Raw genomic sequence first — 23,082 nt, forward strand, 5'->3', positions numbered from 1 at the left:
ACTCCTGGAGAGCTCTGCCCCACCCACTCCTCAGGGAGGCAGCTTGGGAGGCTGGGACACCTCTCAGCTCCCTCCTCTGGCAGAGCGAGCCTGCTGGGGACGGAGGCCCGACTCCCAGTGGGCATCCTGCTGTAATCAAGACTGAGCAGCAGCCTCTGGCTGAGCTCCACCCTGCCCAGTTGGGGCTGGCCTCAGCCTCAGGGGACAGCTGCCCAGGCAGGTCAGGAACCTGCCCAGCCTGTTTGTCCCCCATCGAGACAGTTATGTGCCTCTGTCCCACCAACTTGTGATGGTGGGGACAAGAGAAGGGATGGTATCTCCCTCTGCCATCCCACAAATATTTACTGAGGGTCAGGGGCTGAGTGTACAATGGTGAACAAAAGGTGCAGAGGCCCTGCTTTATTGGAGCCTACAATTCAGTGGGAAGCTAGTTTTTGTATTTTTAGTAGAGACAGGATTTCACCATGTTGGCCAGGCTGGTCTCGAACTCCTGACCTCGTGATCCACCCGCCTCGGCCTCCCAAAGTGCTGGGATTACAGGCATCAGCCACCATGCCCAGCCCAGCAAACGTAGTTCTAATTAGGTACCAAGTACTATTCTAAGTGCCTTAGCCCATTTAATGCTCACAGGCCTATGAGGTAGGTAATATTATTGTTCCCAGCCGGGTGAGGTGGCTCACGCTTGTAATCCCAGCACTTTGGGAGGCTGAGGTGGGTGGATTACAAGGTCAGGCGTTCAAGACCAGCCTGGTCAACATAATGAAGCCCCGTCTCTACTAAAAATACAAAAAAATTAGCCGAGCGTGGTGGCGCACGCCTGTAATCCTAGCTACTCGGGAGGCTGAGGCAGGAGAATCGCTTGAACCCGGGAGGTGGAGGCTGCAGTCAGCCAAGATCACACCACTGCACTCCAGCCCGGGCGACAGCGCAAGACTCCGTCTCAAAAAAAAAAAAAAAAGATTCAGTGACTTACCCAAGGTCACAGAGCTGATCAGTGAGTTACCCAGAAATCCAAGCCAGGCAGTTTGATGTAAGTTCACTCTTAGACAGCTATGAGATAGCTCTACTGCCCCTTATACCAGTCAATGCATCACTACAAAATGTGGTAGGTGCCAGAAAATAAAAGTACGAGGGTGCCTTGCAAGAAAATGGGGACTTCCCCTTTCTTCCACTTTCTCTTCTAGCCCCCACTGCACAAAGCCTTTTCAAGTCTTCCCACTTCACCCCTTTCATTTCTGGCCGGATAGAGAATACCCTTTCATCTCTGCAGTTATGGTGCAGGAACGCAGAGTCCTACCTGTATCCTTGCCCTTGGCCTGGTCTCCCTGATCAACCCGCGCCTGAAGGGTTTCTTTCTAATAATGGCCCTGGTGCTTGCGCAAGTCTAGACTGTCAGCTCCCAGAGGGAAGGCGGCTGGCAGCTGGCTCTGCGCAGGCTGGGGGCGCCTCCCGGGCGTGCAGCCTGGCACAGGCTCCTTGACCTTGGCTCTCTCCCCACGTGCTAGGAGCCCGGTTGGGGGCTCGGGACCCGCGTGTAGGACCCGTCCAGAGAGCTCAGTGGTCCTGACTCCTACACTCCTAACACACGCACCCTCGCATGCACATTCCCGAGCCCGCGCGGGGTCCGCTGCGGGACGAGCCCATAAGTCGCGAACCTTCCAGCTCCGTCTGCCCAGACGGGTGGCCCGGAGCGGAGACCCCCTCCCCTCGGCTGCCCCGCGCGCCTGGCCCAGAGCTGGCGGATCCGGGGCGGGGCGGGGCCGGCGGCGGGAGGCCCCTCCCCGGGGGCGGGCCGGGGGCCGGGCGGGAGGGGGGCCGGCGGGGCTGGGGGCGGGGCGGGGCGGGAGGCGCGGGGGTGTCCCTCCCTCCCTCGCTCTCCCCGGTAAAGTCTCGCGGTGCTGCCGGGCTCAGCCCCGTCTCCTCCTCTTGCTCCCTCGGCCGGGCGGCGGTGACTGTGCACCGACGTCGGCGCGGGCTGCACCGCCGCGTCCGCACGCCCGCCAGCATGGCCACCACCGCCACCTGCACCCGCTTCACCGACGACTACCAGCTCTTCGAGGAGCTTGGCAAGTACGGCCCGCCCGCCGCGGTCCCCTGCCTGCCCTGCCGCCCGGGCGCTATGCGGCTCCTCGCCCCGCCCCCCGGCCCTGCACCGGCCGCTGCGGCGCCCCCTCGGCCGCCCCACCCCCGCCTTTCCCGCCCGCCGCCTTCGGTCCCCGCGCCCCCGCGCACTGCCCCGCATCCGCCTCCGCGCCCTGCAGCAACTGGCGGGGCCGCTGCTCCCCGCGCGCCGCCGCGGACACCGCAGACCCCGAACCGCTCCCGGGTGCCCACCAGCCCCGCCCCTCCGCACCCTTCAGGCGCCCCCCTCCCGACCACCTCCCAATGCTGCCCGGTTGCTCACTCCGCAACCTGAACCCAGGTCCCACGCGCCTCAACTCAGGACCCTCCCCGGCCCTGCAGCCCTAGCTCCGCTGCGGAGCCCGGGCGTGGGGGGGCTGTTTGGCGCCCGGCCCCGCCCCCAGCGAGTGCCGCTCCAGGCTCCCAGCCCAGCGGCTGGGCAGTGCTGCGGCACCCCCGTCCCCTCCCCCTACCCCTGCAGTGGTCCCGGGAGCCGCGCCGCAGCCGCAGCATCCCCCTCCCCTCCGCACTGAGCTGGCCGCTGCAGCAGCCCCGGCCCCCCACCCCCACCCGCGGCGCCGAGCCCGGCCACTGCAGCCCCCGCCCCGCCCGCCCCCCTAGACGTTTCCAGAGCTGAGAGTGCGAGCTCCCATTTGAGGGGAACGTCAAGGAAAATAGCATGGGAAGGGGAGTTCTTGATGTCTGACTGTGTCCTCTCTTCCCTTGCTGTCAGTTGAGCCGGGATGCAGTGAGATGAAACCGGTTGGGGGGGGGGGTTTGAGCCTCACTTTGCCCCATGGTTGAGGGAGATTTCTCTTTCAGGGGATGATACCCTCTTTTTAATCTTTCCTTCCCCGACCTTCAACTGTTCCTGCTGAGAGAAGGGCAGGGTCTCTCTGCTCCCTTCTGCCCTGGTTCCCTTGGCCGGGACCGCAGGGCTGTCTGAGATGCAGCAGGTGTGTGTTTTCAGCGTCGCCCACCCGTTCCTGATGTGCAGCCTGAGGTGGAGGCTGTTGCCTTGCCCAGGGACTGGATGAGGGGATGGGAGCGCGGCACGCCACCCACATCTGTTCAGTGTCCTGCGGTGGCCGCGTCCTTTTGCTTCATGTTGGATGGTGGTGGTCGCAGCGCCGGTGTGTGTGCATGTACGTGAGTGTGACTAGAGGTCTGGTGGTGGGAGCATCATCGTCCCCAGACTTGAAGTGTGTCTGTGTCACTCTGCCCTGCTCCGTGTCCCAGTTCTTTCCCCCTTCTCCCTCCAGGGGTGCTTTCTCTGTGGTCCGCAGGTGTGTGAAGAAAACCTCCACCCAGGAGTACGCAGCAAAAATCATCAATACCAAGAAGTTGTCTGCCCGGGGTGAGTGTTCCCTGTCTTGACCTCTTCCTGAGGGTGCCTCCAGGGGCCATGGTTTCTTTTGAGGAAGCCCCAGGAATTGGGGGTTGTGCGTTTTAGCACTTGGAGAGGAGTTGGAATTTCAGACTGGTTAGACTTTGTGTCAGGCTGAAGCCAGAAAAGGAGTTGCATGGGGGACTGGAAGCGCGCAGGTACAAAAGAATGAAGGAAGAGATGCAGGTAGCTGCAGTGGCCCCCAAAGGCTCAAGGGAGTTCGGTCTTCAGGAAGGTGGAGGATATGGGGGTAGTGGGTGGTATGGAATGGGGAGCTCTTAATTTGGGGCATTTGGAGCCTCTCCCTTTGGGGCAGTGGTGGCTACTGCAGGCCTTTCCTGGTCCCTGTGCCCCAGTGGTGACTTAGGTTGGAAATGCAGTAAGTGAGCAGCTCTGACAAAGCCACCTCCCCTGCCCACCAGGCGGCAGAACAGACTCCCAAGGGAAGGGAATCTGTAAACATCAGGGGAGGCTGCTACTGGCGAGGGCTTCTCAGGAACAAATTCTGCCAGATGAACTTGATTGCTTTTTTGATCAAATTACAAAGTTGGTGGTGCAGCAGCAGATGTAGTCTGTCCTGGGTGGAGGGTGATGGCTCATGGTCTAGAAATCCCAAAGGCCCAGTTTGGGTAGGAACTGCACTGCCTCCGAGTCCGTGGAGCATAAAGGCCAAGGCCTTGGGGCCTCACTTGTGAGATCCTCCCAAGTACCTGAGGCTTAGAGGGTCAGGGCCTGTCTTTCACACCTTGAACCTACGCTCTCCGAACCTCCTATTGGGTGCTTGCCAAACTCACCTCATCTGATAGGTGTAGACCTAGCAATGTGTGAAGTGCTCTGTGAACAGGTCTGGTGAGTACAGAGGTCAGATCTTGGAGGGCTGCAGGGTGCAGCTGGGGGACAAAGGTTGTGAGACTCAGAGAAAGGAATTAGGGCTGGGCAGTAGGATGCCATAAATATATTAGGAGCCAGGACACATGCCCTGGGGAAGACATGGGCTTTGGCCAATAATGACGCGGGTTTCTCTAGGATAAGAGACATAATAGATGTCTCAAATGCTCAGAGAAGCTCTACAATTCCACGGAGATGACATTGGGCTTCTGTCATGTTGGCAGTTGTTCTGGGACCTGTTTAGCAGGGCCGTGTCCGCCCCCTGACTGGGGACTCTCTCTCCATCCCCCTAGTAGGGCACTAATTGCTGACTCCCATCCAGCTCCATCTCTTGCTGTTCGTGTGCATTGCCTATAAAGTTGGACTTGCTTGTTTTCTTTCTCTCTGGGTACCTCGAGTCTGAGGATGGTTGCCATAGAGATATGTGGGCAATCAGATCCCCTGGAGTGGGGGTGCGGGGGACAACAGGGGCTGGGCTCTCTGGCAGACATCTTCTGGCCAAGGATGGAAGGTGCAGGCAGGAACGATGGCTTGAGGCTGGATACCTCTCTTGCCCACACAGCAGAGCCCTGGTGCATCAGAAACAGGGCTGGCGTCTCGTGTCTCCAGTTGATGACGCAATGCTTTGCTCTCTTCATCTCACCAGTGTCCTCTGACCCACGGGTAAGGGAAGGAGAGATGGCTGGGAGCCGAATTCTGGGATGTGAGGATAGGTGATGTGGTGACTTCCTACAGCTGTCTGACTGGGGCTTTCATTTCCTACTCCTTCCCTACCTGCCTAAACTTCCATGATCTGTGTGATAGCATCCTTTTCCCTTCCTCATCTCCTTTTAACCTTGTCCCATCTTTCCCAACGGATATCTTTCCCTGGCCAAACTGGATGAGACTTCATTTCTCTTTGATTTTTTTTTCCCCTCAAGAAAAGTAAAAGTATATGCTTCAGACAGCAACTCCCCCTCTCCCAAGATGGATATGCCAAGACTGGGCTCTGTTGTGTGGCCTCATATGCCAGGTTGACTTTGAGACAGAGGCACAGATGATAGGCACAGATGCCAGCCAGAGGGGTCAGAATGTGTAAGTGCCAGCCAGTACTGTGTGGAGGTGGGAAAGTGGAAAGGGGCTGTCTTGGAGATGGAGGGAACAAGGTGGGGCTGGACTATAGGTGTGGGCATGGGAGATGTGAACTCCTGGAGAGAGCTGGGCCAGGGTAGCCAAGGGCTGGTGCCCATGGGTTTAGGGAGTGAGGGCCATGGCTTTCCTGCAGACTCTCAGTTTACACTATATATTTTATAAAGGTGCAGCCACTGGGGCTGGGTTTCACTCATCACTGTCTGTCTAGGCCTCCGCAGGTGTTGGATTTCTGTGTCTGGGAATGTCGGGCCCACCAGGGTCATCTGTGAAGGTCTGAAGGGGCTTGCTGTGTTCACTGGGTCTTCCTGCCTGCTATGTTTCTTGTTTGTGATCCTCTGGGCTACAAACTGAAAAGATAAAAAGAGGGTATAGAGCTGTTTCTCCTTGGCATCCTTGGTGAGGTGGCTAGGAGGCAGGGAGAGGGATCACCTGGTCTTCTAGGGGGGTCCTATCGAGACAGGAAGCCTTCTTTTGGGCTGTTATGTCTTGTCACTGTGGCCTCAGAGGCCCACATTGGCGGCTAGGTTGCAAGGTGGGGAGTTCATGCAGATATGCATTGAGCACTGTCTTCGTCTGTGGGCCTGTCTACATAAAGTCACTGAAAGTCACATAACGTCACTCCGTTTGCTTCAGAACCGTGATAGGAGTGGAGCTGGGCTCTTAAGGCAGCCCATGGTTCCAAGCTTAGCTCCACTAGGCCGAAGGAGGCATTTAAAATAGGCGGATGCAGGAGCTAGTGGGCCAGGTGATGGCAATGATAAGTCGTTATTTTAAGATTTAAGAGCACCCCCCTCAAGGAGCCTGAGCCCTTATGTCTTTTTTTATTTTTAAATCTTCATATTCCCTTCTTATCTTTATTCATGTGCATACAGATTTTCACCTCGCGGAGCATAACATTTTATATCCTGCTCTCTTTGCTTATATCCAAAGCATTTCCCCCATATTGCTACAGTTGAAGGGCAAATGGTCCTTTCTTCTATGTCGTTTAGGATTTATCCCTAGAACAATCAGCATCACAAGAAACTTCTGTATATGTACCATTTATCTGGATTCCAGTTGCTTTCACTGAGACGGATACGGGGGTAATGCCCTTGGCCTTACTAAGAGATGCTACCGGAAACAGTGTTTTGAAATCTGTTGTAATACTTCAACATATTTATTTAATCTGTACATTCCATGTGAAGAAATTTCTTTTGAAGCTAAATGTAAGCAAAGGCTTTCCTCTTTGTGAGGACCTGAGAGGTGAGGGAAGGGTCCTTATGTGTTTCTTTACTTCTGCATGGGCAGGCCCTAGCAAAGAGCCTGACGTATGCCAGCCACATACGCATTAAATGAATGGGTCAAGAGGACTGTGTAACCAATCATGGTTGCCTTTTGGCTTTGGCTCCTGGGAAACTCAGAGTCAAGTTGCCAGAGCCCTTGTACCCTGCTACAGACTTGGGTCCTCCCTTTCTGATCCAGGGAGCCAGGCTGCAGACCTGATACGGCTGCTGGAAGAGAGGACAGATGAGGATAAAGACCCGTGCTTGGGGCATAAGGCAGAGTGGGAGATGTAGGCAGACATTTAGCTGATGATTCCTCCTTCCTTGTCACTAAATGGCACTATAGGGCCACTGTTGGGATCTCTTCCAGGTAGTGATTTTCAATTTTAGTGTGCATAAGGATCACCCTGAGTACTAGTTTAAAAAATGCAGATTTCTGGGCTTTAGCCACAGAGATTCTGCTTTAGGAGGTCTAGGGTGGAGCTGCAGAATCTGCATTTTTAACACATGCTCCAGTGAATTTCATGCAGGTGAGGCATGAGCCACTCTTTAAGAGATGCCACCTAAAATCTGCAACAACAGTTGCTCTTGCCATGCCCTCTGGAATTCAACAGACACACCTTGGCCCAGCCTTCTCCAGATTGTGTGTCTGCTGCTATGTGGCCATCTGTGCACATGGGCTGTTCTGTGATTAGGGGCCTCGTTCTGGGCCTCGGGATTGGGGTGTCTGTGTCTGAGGCTGCGGCAAGCTGGGTGGCTGGGGTTGTGGCATGTTGGCCACCAGAAGGGTAAAGGCTGTCCCTTTCTGGGTCCAGCTGGCCCTGGGGACTGAAATGGGATCCCCTGGATGGTGCCAGCTGAGAGTCCCTGCCCCCTTAGTGTTGGCCTGAGTAGCCCCCATGACATTTGTGTCCCCTGTGGTATCTCCAAGTGAGACTTTCCTGTTAAGGATCTGGGTGAAGTGAGGGAAAGAGAAGGGAGGGGGAAGCAGCAATGCAGGGAGTGGGAGAAGGAAGAGAAATCCACACAGCACTGGAACACAGGCCTCGAGGAAGCATTTAAGGAGGCTGTGTGTGAAACCATGCTTTCCTCCTGAAGATAAAACAGGCCAATTTCTGTAAACAGAGAAATGGGCATCCTGCATATCAGTGATGGAACGCCTCTACCTTCTCTCCTGAAGGGATGGAAGCCGACTGCAGGTCCCTCTGTGCGAAGGCTTCTGCCAGGCGGCTTTTGTCATGCGGTCACGTTGAGCTGTGGGCCTTAGCGCACACAATACTGGCCTGTTCCCCTCCCCTCCCACCTGTCTTCCTAGAGTGACTTGGGGTACTGCATCACAGTGTGGGGATGGAGGTGGGAAGGTTGCGCTGTCCTGTCAGGGAGGCCCCTGCCTTCTTCCTGCTGCTTCCTCTGGTCCCTTGTCACCATACCCTTGTTAGAAGCTGTGCTGAAACCCTAGAGGTGAGTGGCTGACCCCATTCTCTGCTGAGGCTGGAGACAGGGAAGGGGAGGCTGGTTGTGACCATTCCTGTTCCCATCTCTATGCTTGCTGCTCTCTGAACAGCTTTGGCAGAGCAACAAGGGCCTGATCCCATGGGTGCCAAAAGGGTGGTGACAGGAGGAGATGGGCACTTTGCACCTCTTGAATGCCTCTCTGCAGAGCCCCTTTGTCACCTACCCATGGCCAGACAGATCTGCCGCAGGACCGCTGGGGAAACCAAAGCACAAAAGCTTTGTCTGGGGTCTCTTTTTTCTTTTTTGGTTTTGCGCTGCAGGTGCCACAGACCCAGTGTCCTCAGGCCGTGTGGCCTCCACCCACTCCTTGGCGCCTTTCTTTAAAGCACAGGTTCTGGATACTTTGTTCCTGTGATGAATCTTGGCATATCACCTCACACCTCTCCATCTAGGCCCCAAGCTCCAAGCCTGGTGGAGCAAATCCCTCCTCGTTGCTGGCTGAGGCCCCATTCCCGTCTGTACCCACCTCTCTGGGCTGTGCGGTGGGGAGATTTCCAGCCACTCCTCCCCAACACCATCTCCGCTTCCTGGGCCCTATCAGCAGCAGCCGCAGCTTCCCATCTGCTCCCCTCTTTTCTCCTCCCTTTCTTTCCCCTCCCCCCTGCTTGCTGCTGCCCTGGGAGGAGCTATTTTTAGGGGCTGCTTCCTGGGATGTTTTACTTGGGGCTGGTTACCATGAAGGAAATGCCACCAAAACAGTGGGCAAAGGCTGCAGGCACCAGGAGCCCTGCCGGGCGGCATGGAGAACACGACGGCTGACCCTTTTCTGGCCCTTGAGAGCAGCCAGAGTGCCTCCAGGCAGAGCCTTGCCTTCTTGGGGCTTGCTACTGACCCCCTGGGGATTTTCTCCGTCAAAGCTGATTTAGGGCCTTTTCGCTGTAGGGCATTTCTTGGAGCCTCTCTCTCTCCTTAGAGCTTCCCTTGCCTTGAGATTCAGAGGCCAAAGTGGGGCCCAGGTCTTTGTGTCACCAAGTTAAAACTGCTTGAGTGAGGGTTGAAGATAAGGGGAGGATGCTGGGTACATGCACAGAGCCTTGGTGGGGGTCACGTGGGCACATTTCAGGCCCCGTCCCTCTGTATCACAGCCCCCAGCTAGTCACCAGGTATACATGTGTGAGGGCATTAGAAACCATGGTCCTACTCTTGTGTGGTGGATGGACTTTGCTTTTAATTGGAGACTTTGCAGCTTTAGAGTGAGATTCAAAGAGGAAGGGATGTGGCATCACAGTGTGAGGGTGAGGTCGGTGGGATCGTGGCTTGGGATTCCCACTGGTCAGTGCCCCAGGCCCAGGGCTGTGCATAAGCAGCTGGGGAAGGTGGATTATGACACCAAATCCCTGCGATGTCCTTGTTTCTGCTCCTCAGAGTGCCAAGGGGGCCAGACGGGGGCCTCTGCTGCTTGGGAAGAAGATGAAAGGCACTCAGGAGGGCAGCAAGTGAGGCCGCCTCCCATCGAGCCCTGAAATCAGTGGGGCTGCAGGAAGTTTCTCACATCCATGTTTAGGGTCACAGGCACAGACCGGCAAAATACCCTTTGCAAAGTTAAGAATGTCTTTGAGATTGGAACTTGGGAGAGTCCTCAGTCAGAGTAGGAATGTGCCTCCTTTCCCACATACAGAGGGTTGTATGTTTAGGTGGCAGCAGGATCTTATTTGAAGCTAGTGCTGGCATTTGTGTGTTTTTTTTAGGAAAATGTCACTAAGTCAAGCAGGCCCATCCCTGAGAGGGCCATGGAGAGTCTGTGGCCAGCCCTCCCTGGCCCCCTGACCCAGCAGAGGAAGGAAAGGGCATTGGAGTAGGCTTCTGTCTTCAGGCCAGAGGGGGAGGTGGTTCAAGGGCAGGCTTGGTGCACCCCTTGGCTGCAAGCTATCACCTCCCTATCTGCTTCCTCTTTTCTGCCTCCCTCGGTGCATCTGGTCACTTCTTGCTTCCCTTCCTGTGAAATCGTGGCACCTTGGACCAAGTCCTGAAGCACTTGGGCAGAAGGCGGGAGAGGCTGGGTTTCTAGGATCCTTGTTTCCCAGGGCCTGGCTCTGGCCTGGGCTCAGACCACTCTGGTCTAGGCAGGCTGCTGGGGAAAGGCTGGAGCTGCTTCTGCTTTCTGCTCCTGTTGCCACCTCTGCTCATGATGGGGAAAACCTGTAGAGGGCTGTGGTTGGAGCTGGGCTGAAGGCCGGCAGGGGTGGGTCTCTCCATGGCAGTAGCACACAGGCAGGCAGGAAGTGGCCCTGTGCAAAAGCGGGAAGTGGCAGTTGTCAAACAGGAAGGGGGGGCTGGGCTGTGGGAGGGGCGGGGATGAGCCTGGTAGAAAGGTGCGTGGAGGAGGGTCCACCTTGGAAGGTCTGAGCCTCTCCCTAGTGGTTACTGGAAGGAGGGGTGTCTTAAGGGGAGACACCTTTGCAGCACCTTGAGATGCCGAGCCAGGGCCCTCCCACTGTGGACCAAGCCCATTCAGTGGCCTCGCCCTTTTTGGGGTTGGGGATGCTGCGTCCAGCTGGGATGCCCTTGCTTTTGGGAAAGATGATCTAGAAACCACTACTCCATCCTGGAACCCCTCTGCTGCCGCTGCTGCTGGGATGGACCCTCTGCTTTTTTGCAGCCATGGGCCAGCCCTGGATGTGACTACAGGACAGGAAGTGTCGGGGGAAGAGACAGGAAACAACAGCTGGAGAGGCTGGGTGGTGGCCGGGCAGTGTGTGGCAGCAGGAACGGGGAGAGCGGGGCAGGTAGAAACCGCTCTGTTCATTGAGGAGAACTTGTGGATGGCAGGGTGCCACGGCTGCGAGGAAGAGGAGGGAAGCAGACAGTGGCGCTTCATGCAGCGTTCCCCTCTCTCTGAGGAGCCCCTGTTGCTGCCCATCACCTGCAGACTGTAGACATGGGTGGGCCCCGCCAAAACAGGGAGGGACACTCCACCCCCAGGACTGCAATGGAGGACCATGTGGGGAGCCCAGAAGCCAGGCAGGAGGGCTTAGTTGCTGTGTTGCAGACCCTGCATCTGCCTGGGCTGAGGGGACAGTGGGTCCCATTCACAGTGTCTCTGGTGACAGCTGTGGCCATAAGCCCAGCCCAGGAGACCCTGTCAGGCTTCTCACTGGGCCCTTGGAAAGCAGCTATATGCCAGACCTTATGCAAAACTCTTGACCTGTACCACCTCAGTTAAACCTCAGATCTTGCTGTCTCTATTTTAGAAGTGAGGAACCTCTTGGCCGGCTGCCGTGGCTCATGCCTGTAATCCCAGCACTTTGGGAGGCCGAGGCGGGCAGATCATGAGGTCAGGAGATCGAGACCATCCTGGCTAACACAGTGAAACCACGTCTCTACTGAAAAATACAAAAAAATTAGCCGGGCATGGTGGTGGGCGCCTGTAGTCCCAGCTACTCGGGAGGCTGAGGCAGGAGAATGGTGTGAACCTGGGAGGCGGAGCTTGCAGTGAGCCGAGATCGTGCCACTGCACTCCAGCCTGGGCAACAGAGTAAGACTCCGTCTCAAAAAAAAGCAAAAAAAACAAACAAAAAAAAGAGGTGAGGAACCTCATTCCCAAGATAATGTGCCTGGCTCACTGTCTCACCTCCTTTGGGTCCTAATCAAATGTCACCTCCTTACTGAGGCTTTCCTAGACTGCCCTACTTAAATCTGCACTCCACACTTTCTCTGCTTTTTCTACGCAGCACTTGCCGTGACATCTAACGTGCTGTTGAGTTTTCTTACTGTCTGTCCCTCCCCCATACACAACCCACTAGAGTGTCAGCTCCATGAGGGCAGGGATTTTTGTCTGTTTTGTTCACCACTGTCTTCCTAGCATCTCGAATACTGTCTGTCACATAGTAGGCCTCAGTAAATATTTCTTTTTTTTTTTTTTTTTTTTGAGACAGACTCGCTCTGTCACCCCAAGCTGGAGTGCAGTGGCCCAATCTTGGCTCACTGCAGCCTCCACCTCCTGGGTTCCAGTGAGCACGTTTGGCTAAATTTTGTATTTTTAGTAGAGATGGGGTTTTGCCATGTTGGCCAGGCTGGTCTTGAACTCCTGACCTCAAGTGATCCACCCACCTTGGCCTCCCAAAGTACTGGACTGGGATTACAGGCATGACCCACCACTCCCAGCCACGACACATATTTCTTGAAGGAATGAATGAAGCTCAGGTGGGTTTAATAGCTTGCTGGATGTGGCAGTGTTGGGCTCAATCCAGGGCTGTCTGACTCCAAAACCAATGTGTTGTTAATTGCCATACTCTACAGCTTAGAATCAGAATGAGGATCAAGGTGCAGTCCTGGGGTTCAGAGAAGACCTGGGCCTTGCTGGGAACACAGGGCTCAGCTCCTTGGAGTTAAGGCTGAACTAAGAGGCTAAAAAGGACCCTCTGGATGCTGGGCAGCTCCTTTGAGGAGCTGGGAGCCTGAGTCTGTGTGTCTTCTCTCCACATGAAGTCACTGGTAAACCAGAGTGCCCTTATTTTTAGTGCTGTTGCTGTTGTGCGACTGTAACCATTAGCTAGTAAGAGACTTAAGGAAGGAGATAAACATTAATCTTCTGGGCCTTCCCTCAGCTGCCACCTCCGCATTGCAAGATGCTGTTCTCCTGCACCTGCCCAGGCAACCAAGCCTGAGAGTTATGGGCTGGAGGGTGGTGAGGTGTGTGCCCAGAGAGAGGGCCATGGGTCTGTAGCTTTGGGGCTGGCTAGCTTGGTACCTCCATCTCAAGTCCAGGGATGGAAGGAAGGCGGGGTCATGTCAACATCCTGCCAGATCTGGAAGAAGCAAGCCCCCAGCCACCAGGCAAGGCTGTTACAGCCTCCTTGAGTGCCTTGCTTCTGGAGGTCACTGGCCACATCCCTGTGCCTGGGACCAAGGGATGCCAGGTGATCTGGGAGTTGGGAGTTACTTGGGGTTCTCCTGGCTGCATCCTGGTCAGTGGTCATGCTGAACCCAGGCACAGGAAGGAAGGCCTGACCCAGATCTTTGGGCAGCTGGGACGGATTAGCTGGGCAGCAGGAACTAATCTCTGTCTGTCCCCACCTCCTTCCACAAAGTAGAGCTGTTGCTAGAGGGAAAGTTTAGGACAAAGCTGGGTTTGGTTAGTGAAACAATAAATGTGAATTTCTTCTAGTCCATAATCCCTACATTATCTCACACTGACAGGCCTGAGTTTGAATCCCCCTTTTATCCATTTCCTGCTGTGGGATCTTGGGCAAGTTACTTAACTTCCCTGGGCTTTCTTCCATCATCTGGAAATGTGGACAATCACAGCATTCACCTGATGGGATCATTGTGAGGGCCACGGGAAGATTTACAGAAGCTTTTTGCTGTTTAGGGTAGAGGCAGGGAGACAGGAATAGCTTGGCAGCTATGGATGTGAAGGCCCCTGCCTGGGCCTGGATAATTCAGGGTGAACTGGACTCTCTTCCTTTTGTACCCCCTCCAAAGCCTGGAGTCTTAACTCTCACCATTCTTTATCTGGCCATAATAGCACAGGGGTGGAGAAAGAGGGCTCTAGGCTCAGATCACCTGCATCACTGCCTGTTCGTGTTACCTTAGGCAGATTACTCTACCTTTTTAAACCTGTTTCCTCTGTAATATAATAGAGCTAATCAGATCCCTACTTCACAGAGTTTCTGTAGGTATGAAATATGGTAATCCATGCCTCTGCCTGACATGTAGTCAATGCATAGTAAGCGATTGTTATGGCTACTACTGTTGTTATTAGTAAACCCTTATTAAGCCCCTGTTACAGAAAGAACTCTAGAAAGCACTACCTGGAAAGGTACCCCCGCCCTTCGAAGAGCTTGCAACTGAAAGATAACTGATGTAATATATGATGTGAGAATCGTGAGAAGTGCATTGGGAAATTGGAGGGGTGGAGTAGGAGGGAGAAGTCACAGTCTACCGAGAGGAGCAGGGAAGACTTCATGAAGGAGGTGACTTTTGGCAGGATTTCAGCAAGTAGAAAGAGGGAAGGACAGTGGGGGAGGGCTGTGAGGCCTCCGTGCTGTGAGTAGCATCCTCTCTTCCCACGTACTGGAGCTCTGCCTTCCTGTGGAAGGAATTGACCCACGCAGCTCACTTGGATCTGGGGACTTGTGGATTTCTGGTTATTCCACCAAAACCAAGTAATCCTGGAGTCTGAATTTGAAGAGGTCAAAGCTCACAGCGGTGGTGGCCAGGAGGACCCTGGGGAGAAGCAAGATTTGTGTCCTGGTTTCTCTTTCTATAAAATGGGCATCATACTAATGCCAACCTCCTAGAGTTGTTATGAGGATAAATTAAAAGAGGCAGCTGCCTGGTGTAGAAGTAAGCTCTCAATAAATGTTAGCTATTATTATTTTAAGTCGTCATTATCTTGATGATTAACCTCTTTATTATCAGCATCATTATGTTTCAGGCTTGCCATCAGGACTATGTAGAGAATATATGCAAAACCCCTAGCCAGTGCCAAGTATATATTAGGTGCTCAGTATAACTTAGCTATTATTAGTATTCCTAACAAGAAAGAGATTCTGGGCCAGGCATGGTGGCTTACGCCTATAATCCCAGCATTTGGGGAGGCCGAGGCGGGTGGATCACCTGAGGTCAGGAGTTCGAGACCAACCTGGCCAACGTGGTGAAACCCCGTCTCTACTAAAAATACAAAAATTAGCCAGGCGTGATGGTGTGTGCCTGTAATCCCAGCTACTCGGGAGGCTGAGGCAGTAGAATTGCTTGAACCCAGGAGGCGAAGGTTGCAGTGAGCTGAGATCGCACCACTGCACCCCAGCCTGGGCAACAGAATGAGATTCCGTCTCAAAAAGAAAAAGAGATTCTGGACACCCTGGACCACTGAAACCCTGTTGTGGTGGAAGGAGCACCTGGATTCAAATCCCAGCTCTGCTGCTCACTGGCTCAAAATGTGCAAACCCTCAAGTCATTTCCTCATCTGGAAAAGGTGGTCATAACTATCTGGCCCAGGCCTGGTGGCTGGTGCCTATAGTTCCAGCTATTCAGGAGGCTGAGGTGGGAGGATCGCTTGAGCCCAGGAGTTTGAGGCTGCGATCATGCCACTGCACTCCTGCCTGAGGGACAGAGTGAGACCCTAAAATGAAAGGAAAACAAGTTGTCCCCAGGATTGCCATGACTTGCTGCATTACTTCAGCAAATCATCACAAGTGCATAGTTAGTACCTGAACTGTGGGAATATGAATGACAAGGTGACCACAAGGAGAATGGATGGTTGATGGCTTTTGTTTTTTCTCTTCTGCTTTTAGATCACCAGAAACTAGAACGTGAGGCTCGGATATGTCGACTTCTGAAACATCCAAACATCGGTGAGTTCCTGGGCATGGAGCATTTTGTGGGTATTTTGTAGAAGCAGGCATAACAGATATCCACTGCTTTTGTGTGTGGGATCACCTCTGTCTGTGGACCTTCACCTGGTGTCTGTTTTTACATGAGCAGGATAGCAACTGTGTCTCAGAATTCTGGGGCATTCTAGTTTAGAGACCTGAGTATCTGCATCACTGCAGCACCTTCTCAGGGCTGGGGTGTGAGGCATCAGAATAGGTTTCAGATGCTATTTCTTCCCTTTCTCCTTTTGTCTTTGGGCTGAGGTCCAGGGTCCTCAGCGTGTGAGGTTCCGGGCTCCTGGCCTGCCAGCGTCCCTCACCAGGGGCCATCCACAGCCCTCATGAAAGGGTCAGGATTTTGTTTGTGGACCTGAAAGAGTTTTGTTCCTGCTGCAGTGTCCTGCACACTCTGGGGGTTTCCATGGTGCTCCCATTTGTATTCCCCAGAGCCAGGAAAGCAAGCTGCCCCCCTGCCTGGCTTCTCTGGAGAAGGGATGGCAGGAACCACTCAGATGGGGAAGGAGAAAAAAGAGGATTTCTCCCTGCTCCCACCCTGACTGGGGGGACAAGAGCACATTGTTGGTTGTGCTAAAGCCTGAGGAGGTTCGCCTGCCTCAACCCACTCTGGCTCAGTTTTACTTTGTTCAGCTGAAAGCGTCTTTGCCAAAAGCATTGGCCCTGATTTGGTGCTCCTTGCAGAAGGGACAGAAACTGGGCTGGCTGCAGTGTCTGAGCAGAAGCCCCAGTGTTGACATGAGACAGAGCAAGGAGCATCTCCTAGGTTTTCCCTGAAAGCCCTGAGTCATCACAAAAGACAATACGTGTTCTGTGCTCCTCAGGCATGGCCTAAATGTCGGGGCTCCCACCGTGCCCCGGAGGCCGCCTGCTCTGCTCTGTTTGCGGCCAGGGCTGTGAGGTGACTTGCTGAAGCCTAATGCTTCCTTCAGAGCTACCCAGCTCCTGGCCTCCCAGGTGTCGGGCTAGAACACTCAAAGTGAGCTCTGTCGTGGAAGGGCTGAGGTCCTGCTCTAGCCCTCTGGGAGAGGAGCAGCTCTGAGGTAGTCAGAACGTCAGCTGTGCAGGGCTTTCTAGATGGCAATCAGCAGCTTTGATTACACCCGAAGCAGATTGGTGTGGCCGGTGGCGATCGGCTCTGCCTGATGCAGTGTGTTCTGCAGAGCCAGCACCTCTCAGCTGATGGGTTCCTGGCCTCAGAACTACTGGAGCTCCTAGGTGGTTTCTGAGGTTAGGCCTTCACCTGAAAACAGCGCAGTGGGGACTGACATGTTGCCTTTGGTAGGAGAGGGCCCACAGAGGGAAACACCTAGAACAGCAGTCACAGATTCAGGCATGTTTTGCTTGGCTGACTCAGTGGTCTAAAAATATTTTTATTATTTGCCAATATTTAAAAACGAGATTTCACATTTTGAAAAAAAAAAAATCTATTCCCCCACCTTTCCAGTCAGAAGGCTCGGCTCCGCTGAGCCCCCACCTTGCATGGCCAGAAGGAGCTGTGAGGAGCGGTGGCTGCCCCTGCAGCCCGCTGGCCACTGTCCTTGTCACCCACTATGAGCTCACATTTGCATTACCCACCTGGGCCCCTGTAGGCCTTGCAAGCTTGTGACCTCTAACCTAGAAGTTCCAGAACAGGAAGAAAAAGCATGTGCGTGACTAAAGCCACCCATAAGCACAGAAGCATTTTGATGTTCCAGACCCGGGTCTCAATATCTGAGGAGGGTAACTTCCTTTCCTTTATGCTCCTTGTGACCAACTGGTACAGCAGTGATAATTTGTCCTCATGTAGGCAGGAGAACAGCAGCTAGGGGTCAGTGATGCAGGAAGCAGAACCACGTCCGCATCACCCGCGACGCGGGCGGGTTGACCATGGGCGGCAGGTTGACCACGGATGGGTTGACCACGGATGGGTTGACCATGGATGGGTTGACCACGGATGGGTCAGGGTATAATGAAGACAATTGAGAAATGAGCAGGAAGAACAAAAATAGAATTCTAGCTGAAAAAAGCACTAGGCGTCTTTTTATTTATTTCTAGAATTAAATACATACTTTTTTACCTCTTAGATTTCACTCTGTTTGGTAGCCCTTTGCTTTCACCATCTGCCCTCGGCTCAGAACGGAGGCAGGCAGAGGGACCATATATCCTGGCCGTCTGCTCAGAGGCCAGGTGGGGCACAGTCACTCTTTTGGCCTCTGATTTCCTAGAACTGTGCTTCCGTTTCATGACTGCTCCCAGGTCCTAAGGAGGTTGGTCCGAGGACCGATTCTGGGGTTGAGGGTGGGCAGAGGGAAGGGGGAGTCAAGACTGTGTCCCGGGAGCTCCGGCATCCGGTGGGAACCAGGGCTGTTGAAGATGTGGCGGAACTGCAGGTCCAGGAGGCTGTGGTTGCCATGGATCTGGACCTGGCTTGTGGCAGGAGAGGAGGCAATTTTGTGCCCCTAATTCACTATTCCTCTCCTCTCTCCACTGCGCTGTCCTTCAGAACTGTGACCCTTTTGGCTCTGGCCTCTTGAACTCCATCCCAAAGGGAAACAAATGGGCCAGCCCAAGAACAGTGCACAGTCGAGGAAGCTAGAGCAGAGAGCATGTGGTCAGCCCTGGCTGTGGTCAGACTCGGAGGCACTGAATTCAGATGGAGCATTTGGTGCTAGGGGCCAGCCATGCCCAGTTTCCCCTTAATAGCTAGATATTCTGTCCCAGGAGTTAAAAGCCTGTTGGAAGAGTGAACCCTGATATAAACTCTGGACTTTGGGTAATGATGATGAGTCAGTGTGGGTTCATAGACAGTAACAAATCTACCACTCTAGTGGGAGATGTTGATGGTGGGGGAGGCTGTGCATGTGGGGGACATGGGGTATTTGGGAATGTTCTCGGGTATTTGGGAACACCCTGTACTTTCCGCTCAATTTTGCTGTGAACCTAAAACTGCTCTGAAAATAAAGTTTATTAATTAAAAACAAACAAACAAACAACAAAATGCCTGTTTGGGTGTAAGGCACACTGCCGAACTCCAAACAGCGCTGGGAGTGTGGCCAGTGGTGGGGGGTTGAGAGGAGGAGACGCTGGTGTGAAGTGTGAGGTCTGAATGAAGTCCGTTCTACCTGTGATCTGCCTGCTCCCTGCTCTCAAGTCCTCTAATGAATAGACTCTGTCTTCCTTCGTGCTGAGCTGCCCCAGCAGTTTCGATCATAGTCTAGCATTGTGGTTTAGAGCAGCGCTTCTCAAACTTTTATGTGCTTATGACTCACCCAGGGATCATGTTAAAATTCAGATTCCGATTCAGGGGGTCTGGGTTAGGACCTGAGTCTCCAGCTGATGCTCATGCTACTGGTCCGCATGCTGGTCAATACTTGGAGAAGCCAAGTTTTGCAGCTTTGGAGTCGCATCCAGATTTGGGGTTTGAATCTGGGATTTGCTAATTAGTAACTGTGACCTCTGGCAAGTTATTTAACTCCTCTGTGCCTGCCTCTGTTTTGTTATCTGGGTCCCTTCGTGGAGTTGTTATGAAAGGGTTCAGCCAGGAAAGGAGGCTAGGAGGGAGATGATGAAAACGGAGATTCCAGCCCCTAGAAGTGATCTCTTCAAGACCCCCAGCCTTGACTCAGTTCACAAGTTATTCAAGCCTGACCATTTACCCTTGAGCCCAGTACCCATTCAGCTAACAGTGAGTGTAGCAAAGAAACGGTTGCAAATAAAAAGAAACATTGAATCATGACTGAGCAGTTCCTACATCCCTGCCCCCAGCGTGGGGGTGGGGGGAGCCCTGTCACAGCAAGCTCTTGGGGGGCAGCTCAGTCCCCCACAAGCCCCCATGGCAACAGGACCTCCTTCCCACTGTGTTATTGCTGCAGATATTTTTAACAGCAACACTTTTTCAGTGCTTTTTGGAGAAAGATTTGTTAGTTAAAATGTGGCATATTGTTGGGTGGTTTTTAAAGAATTGGAAATAGCCACAACATTTGGGTTGTGGCTATCTCAGTCCTTGAAGACATGAAATATCAAGTAAAGGTTTGTAGGTGTTTTGGCCTGTTCTGTCTTCCATGGTTTTTAAAGAACAGCAATTAGGTTTGTTGCTGAAATGCAGTAAATGCTTTATACTCCTTTCCCCAGATCTTCCTGTCTATGGACATGGCCTGGCCCTTGTTGGCCTTCATGCCCTGTCTTTACTCTGGAACGGGCTGGGTGGCAGATTATTTTATTCCACGCATCCATAGTCCCTCTGCTCCTGCCTCACAGCATGACACAGTTGTGCTTAGTTAACACATTTGTGTAATTGCTGGTTTAAAGCCTGTCTTCCCTCTTCGCCTGGCAGCTCCAGGTGGCAGGGCCGGCTCCTCTTCTTCACAGCCACATTCATGGCATGTACAGCCTCGCCTGCTCCAGGGTAGCTGCCCAGTGGACATTGTCGAGCCAGTCAGAATGTCCAGAGGTAGTGGGGAGCAATTGGAGCTCCTTTGCCTAAGAGTTTGAGAAGGTGACTCCCAAGCAACTCTGCAATATCAGGAATCTTGATGTTGGTTTGTCTTGGCTTCAAGTCCCGGTTCTGCCACTTAGTGTGATTTTGGGCAGGTTTCTTATGGAGCCTCAGTTTCCTCTCCTGTCAGATGGAGTTATTTATATGTAAGTAGCTACCCTGCAGAGCTGGTGTGAGGGTTCAATACAGTAATGCACGTGGAGCCCATGGAATGATGCTAGCACACGGACAGCTCAACTAAGTGTTAGTTGTTAGATTTAGATTGTTATTATCAGAATCTAATGGGGTACGGTGGCTCACAGCTATAGTCCCAGCCTCTCAGGAGGCTGAGACAGGAGATGGCTCAAGATCAGGATCTCCAGCCCAGCCTGGGCTGTTACATAGTGAGACCCTGTCTCTTAAAAAAAAAAGAAATAATGAATCTGCTGTTGCTAAATAGGCACTTAGAATGGCACAGTCATTTCTCCTCTTGTCTTCAGTGTCCTGTTAATTTCTTTACAAATTAAAAAAATGTCGATAGCAGTCTTATTCAGATACAGCTTCCTCCATCCCTCCTTGTCTTGGCAGGTGCCTTGCTCTGGGGCACACATCGAAGCTGTTCTCTCCGTTGGGTGGCCTAGAAGGATTAGTCTTCCTTTGCTGCTCCTTTCTTCTAATTCCCTTCCCCGGCTTCCTCCCACCTGGGCTGTGTGTGTGGCCTTCCTGGAGAAGGGCAGATGCCAATGACTCCGTGTCTAGGCAGAGGCCTGGGTGCCTGCACTTCTTGCCCTGTTCTTGGCCTTGCTGTGCTGGGCGGGGGCAGGGTGGTGTGGGTCATGGGGTGGTGTTGGGCATGGGGTGGGGTTCTGACTGACAGAGCTCAGGGCCAGGCCCAGGCAGAGCTGAGTGGCTCCACTTCTCTGAGATGGTTGTCAGCATCATACCTGCTGCTGTCCCGTTAATTCCCCATGCTGCTGCTGTTAGTCACCTCCCTAATGGAGCTGGTCTGTAGCTTCTGGGACAGCTGATTTCCAGGGGATTATTTGTATTACACACTTTAATGCTTTTTAATAGCAAATTTTTAATTAAATGGAAAGTCCTTTTGGAAGCGAGGGAGCAGCAGCTGCAGCAAGACTCAGCGTGAGGCACCGACTTAGACCAGAGGTGCGCAAGTGAGTGGGGCGGAGGCAATGGCAGGACTTCGAGAGGACTTGATTGAGTCTATATGGAGTGTGCCCAGGCTAGTTTTTATGGGAGGAAGGCAGGGGCCTGGCGCTGGCTCCTTCCTCCTGTCCTAAAAGCCCCCTCTGTCATCTGCAGGCCTAGGGAAGCATCTTGTTTGCCCAGGAGAGAATGTATATTGGATATATACATTATATCCAATAATGGGAGGGATATTGGAAGTATCACCTGCCTTTGATCCTGTTCGCAGAAATACTGAGATTGGGATGGGATTTTTGGGGTTGAGTCACTAGATCAGATCAAATAGTGTAGGTAATGGGATGCGGAAACAGTCTTGAGGCCCTGGCTCCGGCCCTGGCAGGCTTTGGAGTCCTCAGTCATCAAGGGAGGAGAACAAGGGGGCTATAGTGGTGGTTCAGTGCCTCGGAACTGTGCCGGCTGGGTTGTATATTTTGCTTTCTGAATGATCTTGCTCCGTGGGGAGGGGACATAGGGAAGCACCTCAGCCCTGAGGAAATGTGTGACACTGGAAACGGAAGCAGCCAGGGCCCACCCAGGAAGAGACATGGCCGTTTCTTTGTCTCCTAGCACTGAACTGGTTAGTTTGGTGTCAGGCCATTCCTGAAGTGCTCCATGAGGTGCGCCTGTAACTGCCAAGGCTTGGAGCAAAGGTCAAACCGAGGGAGGCCTTTGGAACAGAGGTTCCCCATCAAGAGAGTTCAGGTGAGGGGAGGGACAGGACAGTCAGCCAAAGCGGAGTCATGTCTGCATTAGAATGATGCTCAGGGGTTGGCATTTAACCCAGAGGTGGCTTTGTGGGCAGAAACTTGAAGAGGAGACCTCAGAAGACTTCAGGTTGGTTTTTTGCCCAAGAGCTTTGGAGGCGAGGAGCAGGGAGGGATTCCGCCTGCCAGCCTTTTCTCGCAGCTGGTGCATCGCCCGAGTCTTCTTCCTGTGGCACCCTCCCGGACCTGTCTGCGATGCTGCTTTAGGGACATTTGTAAGCAGTCTTTCTTTTGGACGCCAGTGCTTTGTTGCCTGAATATGGGGGCTGCCCCACGTTTCTTATGGGAAGCAGTGGTGTAGACCACAGTCTTTGGAGTCAGGTAGCACTGGATTCACATCTTGACCCACCACTTAGAAGCTCTTTGGCCTTTGTTGAGAGACTGTGTCCCTGAGCTTCTGGTGCCCTCATCTGTAGAATAGGAATAACATTCATCTCAGGTGGTCGAAAGGAATAATAAACTCCTCAAAGGCAGGCACTCTGTCTGTTCCTCCTGAATCCCACTGCCTAGCATGGGTTCCAGCACATAGTAGGTGCTGGATAAATGCTTGCAGAATCAGTAATGTATGCAAGAGCCTAGCACAAGGCCTGGCATAGTAAGCACTTAATAAGCTGTTATTGTTGTCATTGCCTGAATGTGTACGTGGCCTTCCAGGCTCGCCATCCATTATCCTGCACCACGTGCCTTCCTGCTGAGCTCTGCCTTTCCACCTTCTTCCCCATCCCTTAGTTCTGCTCCCATTTACTGCTCTGGAAGAGCTCTCTGGCTTTCCCATCTGGTCATTGTTGTCCCCTGCCGTCAACATTGCTAGGTGCTGCTCACGCTGCATCTCACCATTGTGCATCATATCCCAGCCCTCTGGGAAGGTTCCGGCTTTTCTCCATCTTGACTTCTTAGCCATGAAGCTTTTCTCTCTTGCCTGAGTCTGAGGTGGCAACCAGAGCGCCAGGCTCTGGCTCCCAGGCTGCATAGCCTTGCACTGGGGGGCACTGGGCACGTCGCCACTTCCCCCCACTGCTCCTTC

At 53.4% G+C, this 23,082-nt stretch overlaps 1 protein-coding gene across 50 annotated transcripts in view; it reads left to right on the forward strand.

Moving 5' to 3' along the window:
• Positions 1 to 1,838: 1,838 nt before the first annotated feature.
• CAMK2G (calcium/calmodulin dependent protein kinase II gamma) overlaps positions 1,839 to 23,082 on the forward strand; it is a 62,194-nt gene continuing 40,950 nt past the window's right edge. For 18 of the 50 annotated variants that reach the window (XR_010141417.1, XR_008510485.2, XM_054522450.2 and 15 more), the window contains exons 1-3: positions 1,890 to 2,070; positions 3,384 to 3,478; positions 15,543 to 15,602. Coding sequence is in view for 46 of the 50 variants with exons in the window: in XM_054522450.2 (XP_054378425.1) it covers positions 2,006 to 2,070; positions 3,384 to 3,478; positions 15,543 to 15,602 (220 nt within the window). In the remaining 4 variants the exon portion in view is untranslated. Of the gene's footprint in view, positions 2,071 to 2,603; positions 3,267 to 3,383; positions 3,479 to 15,542; positions 15,603 to 23,082 lie in introns of those variants that run through there. The other 32 variants (XR_010141418.1, XM_063727311.1, XM_063727317.1 and 29 more) reach the window with 23 other exon arrangements.

Source organism: Pongo abelii, chromosome 8 (genome assembly GCF_028885655.2).
Source record: "Pongo abelii isolate AG06213 chromosome 8, NHGRI_mPonAbe1-v2.0_pri, whole genome shotgun sequence".
Classification (NCBI taxonomy): domain Eukaryota; kingdom Metazoa; phylum Chordata; class Mammalia; order Primates; family Hominidae; genus Pongo; species Pongo abelii.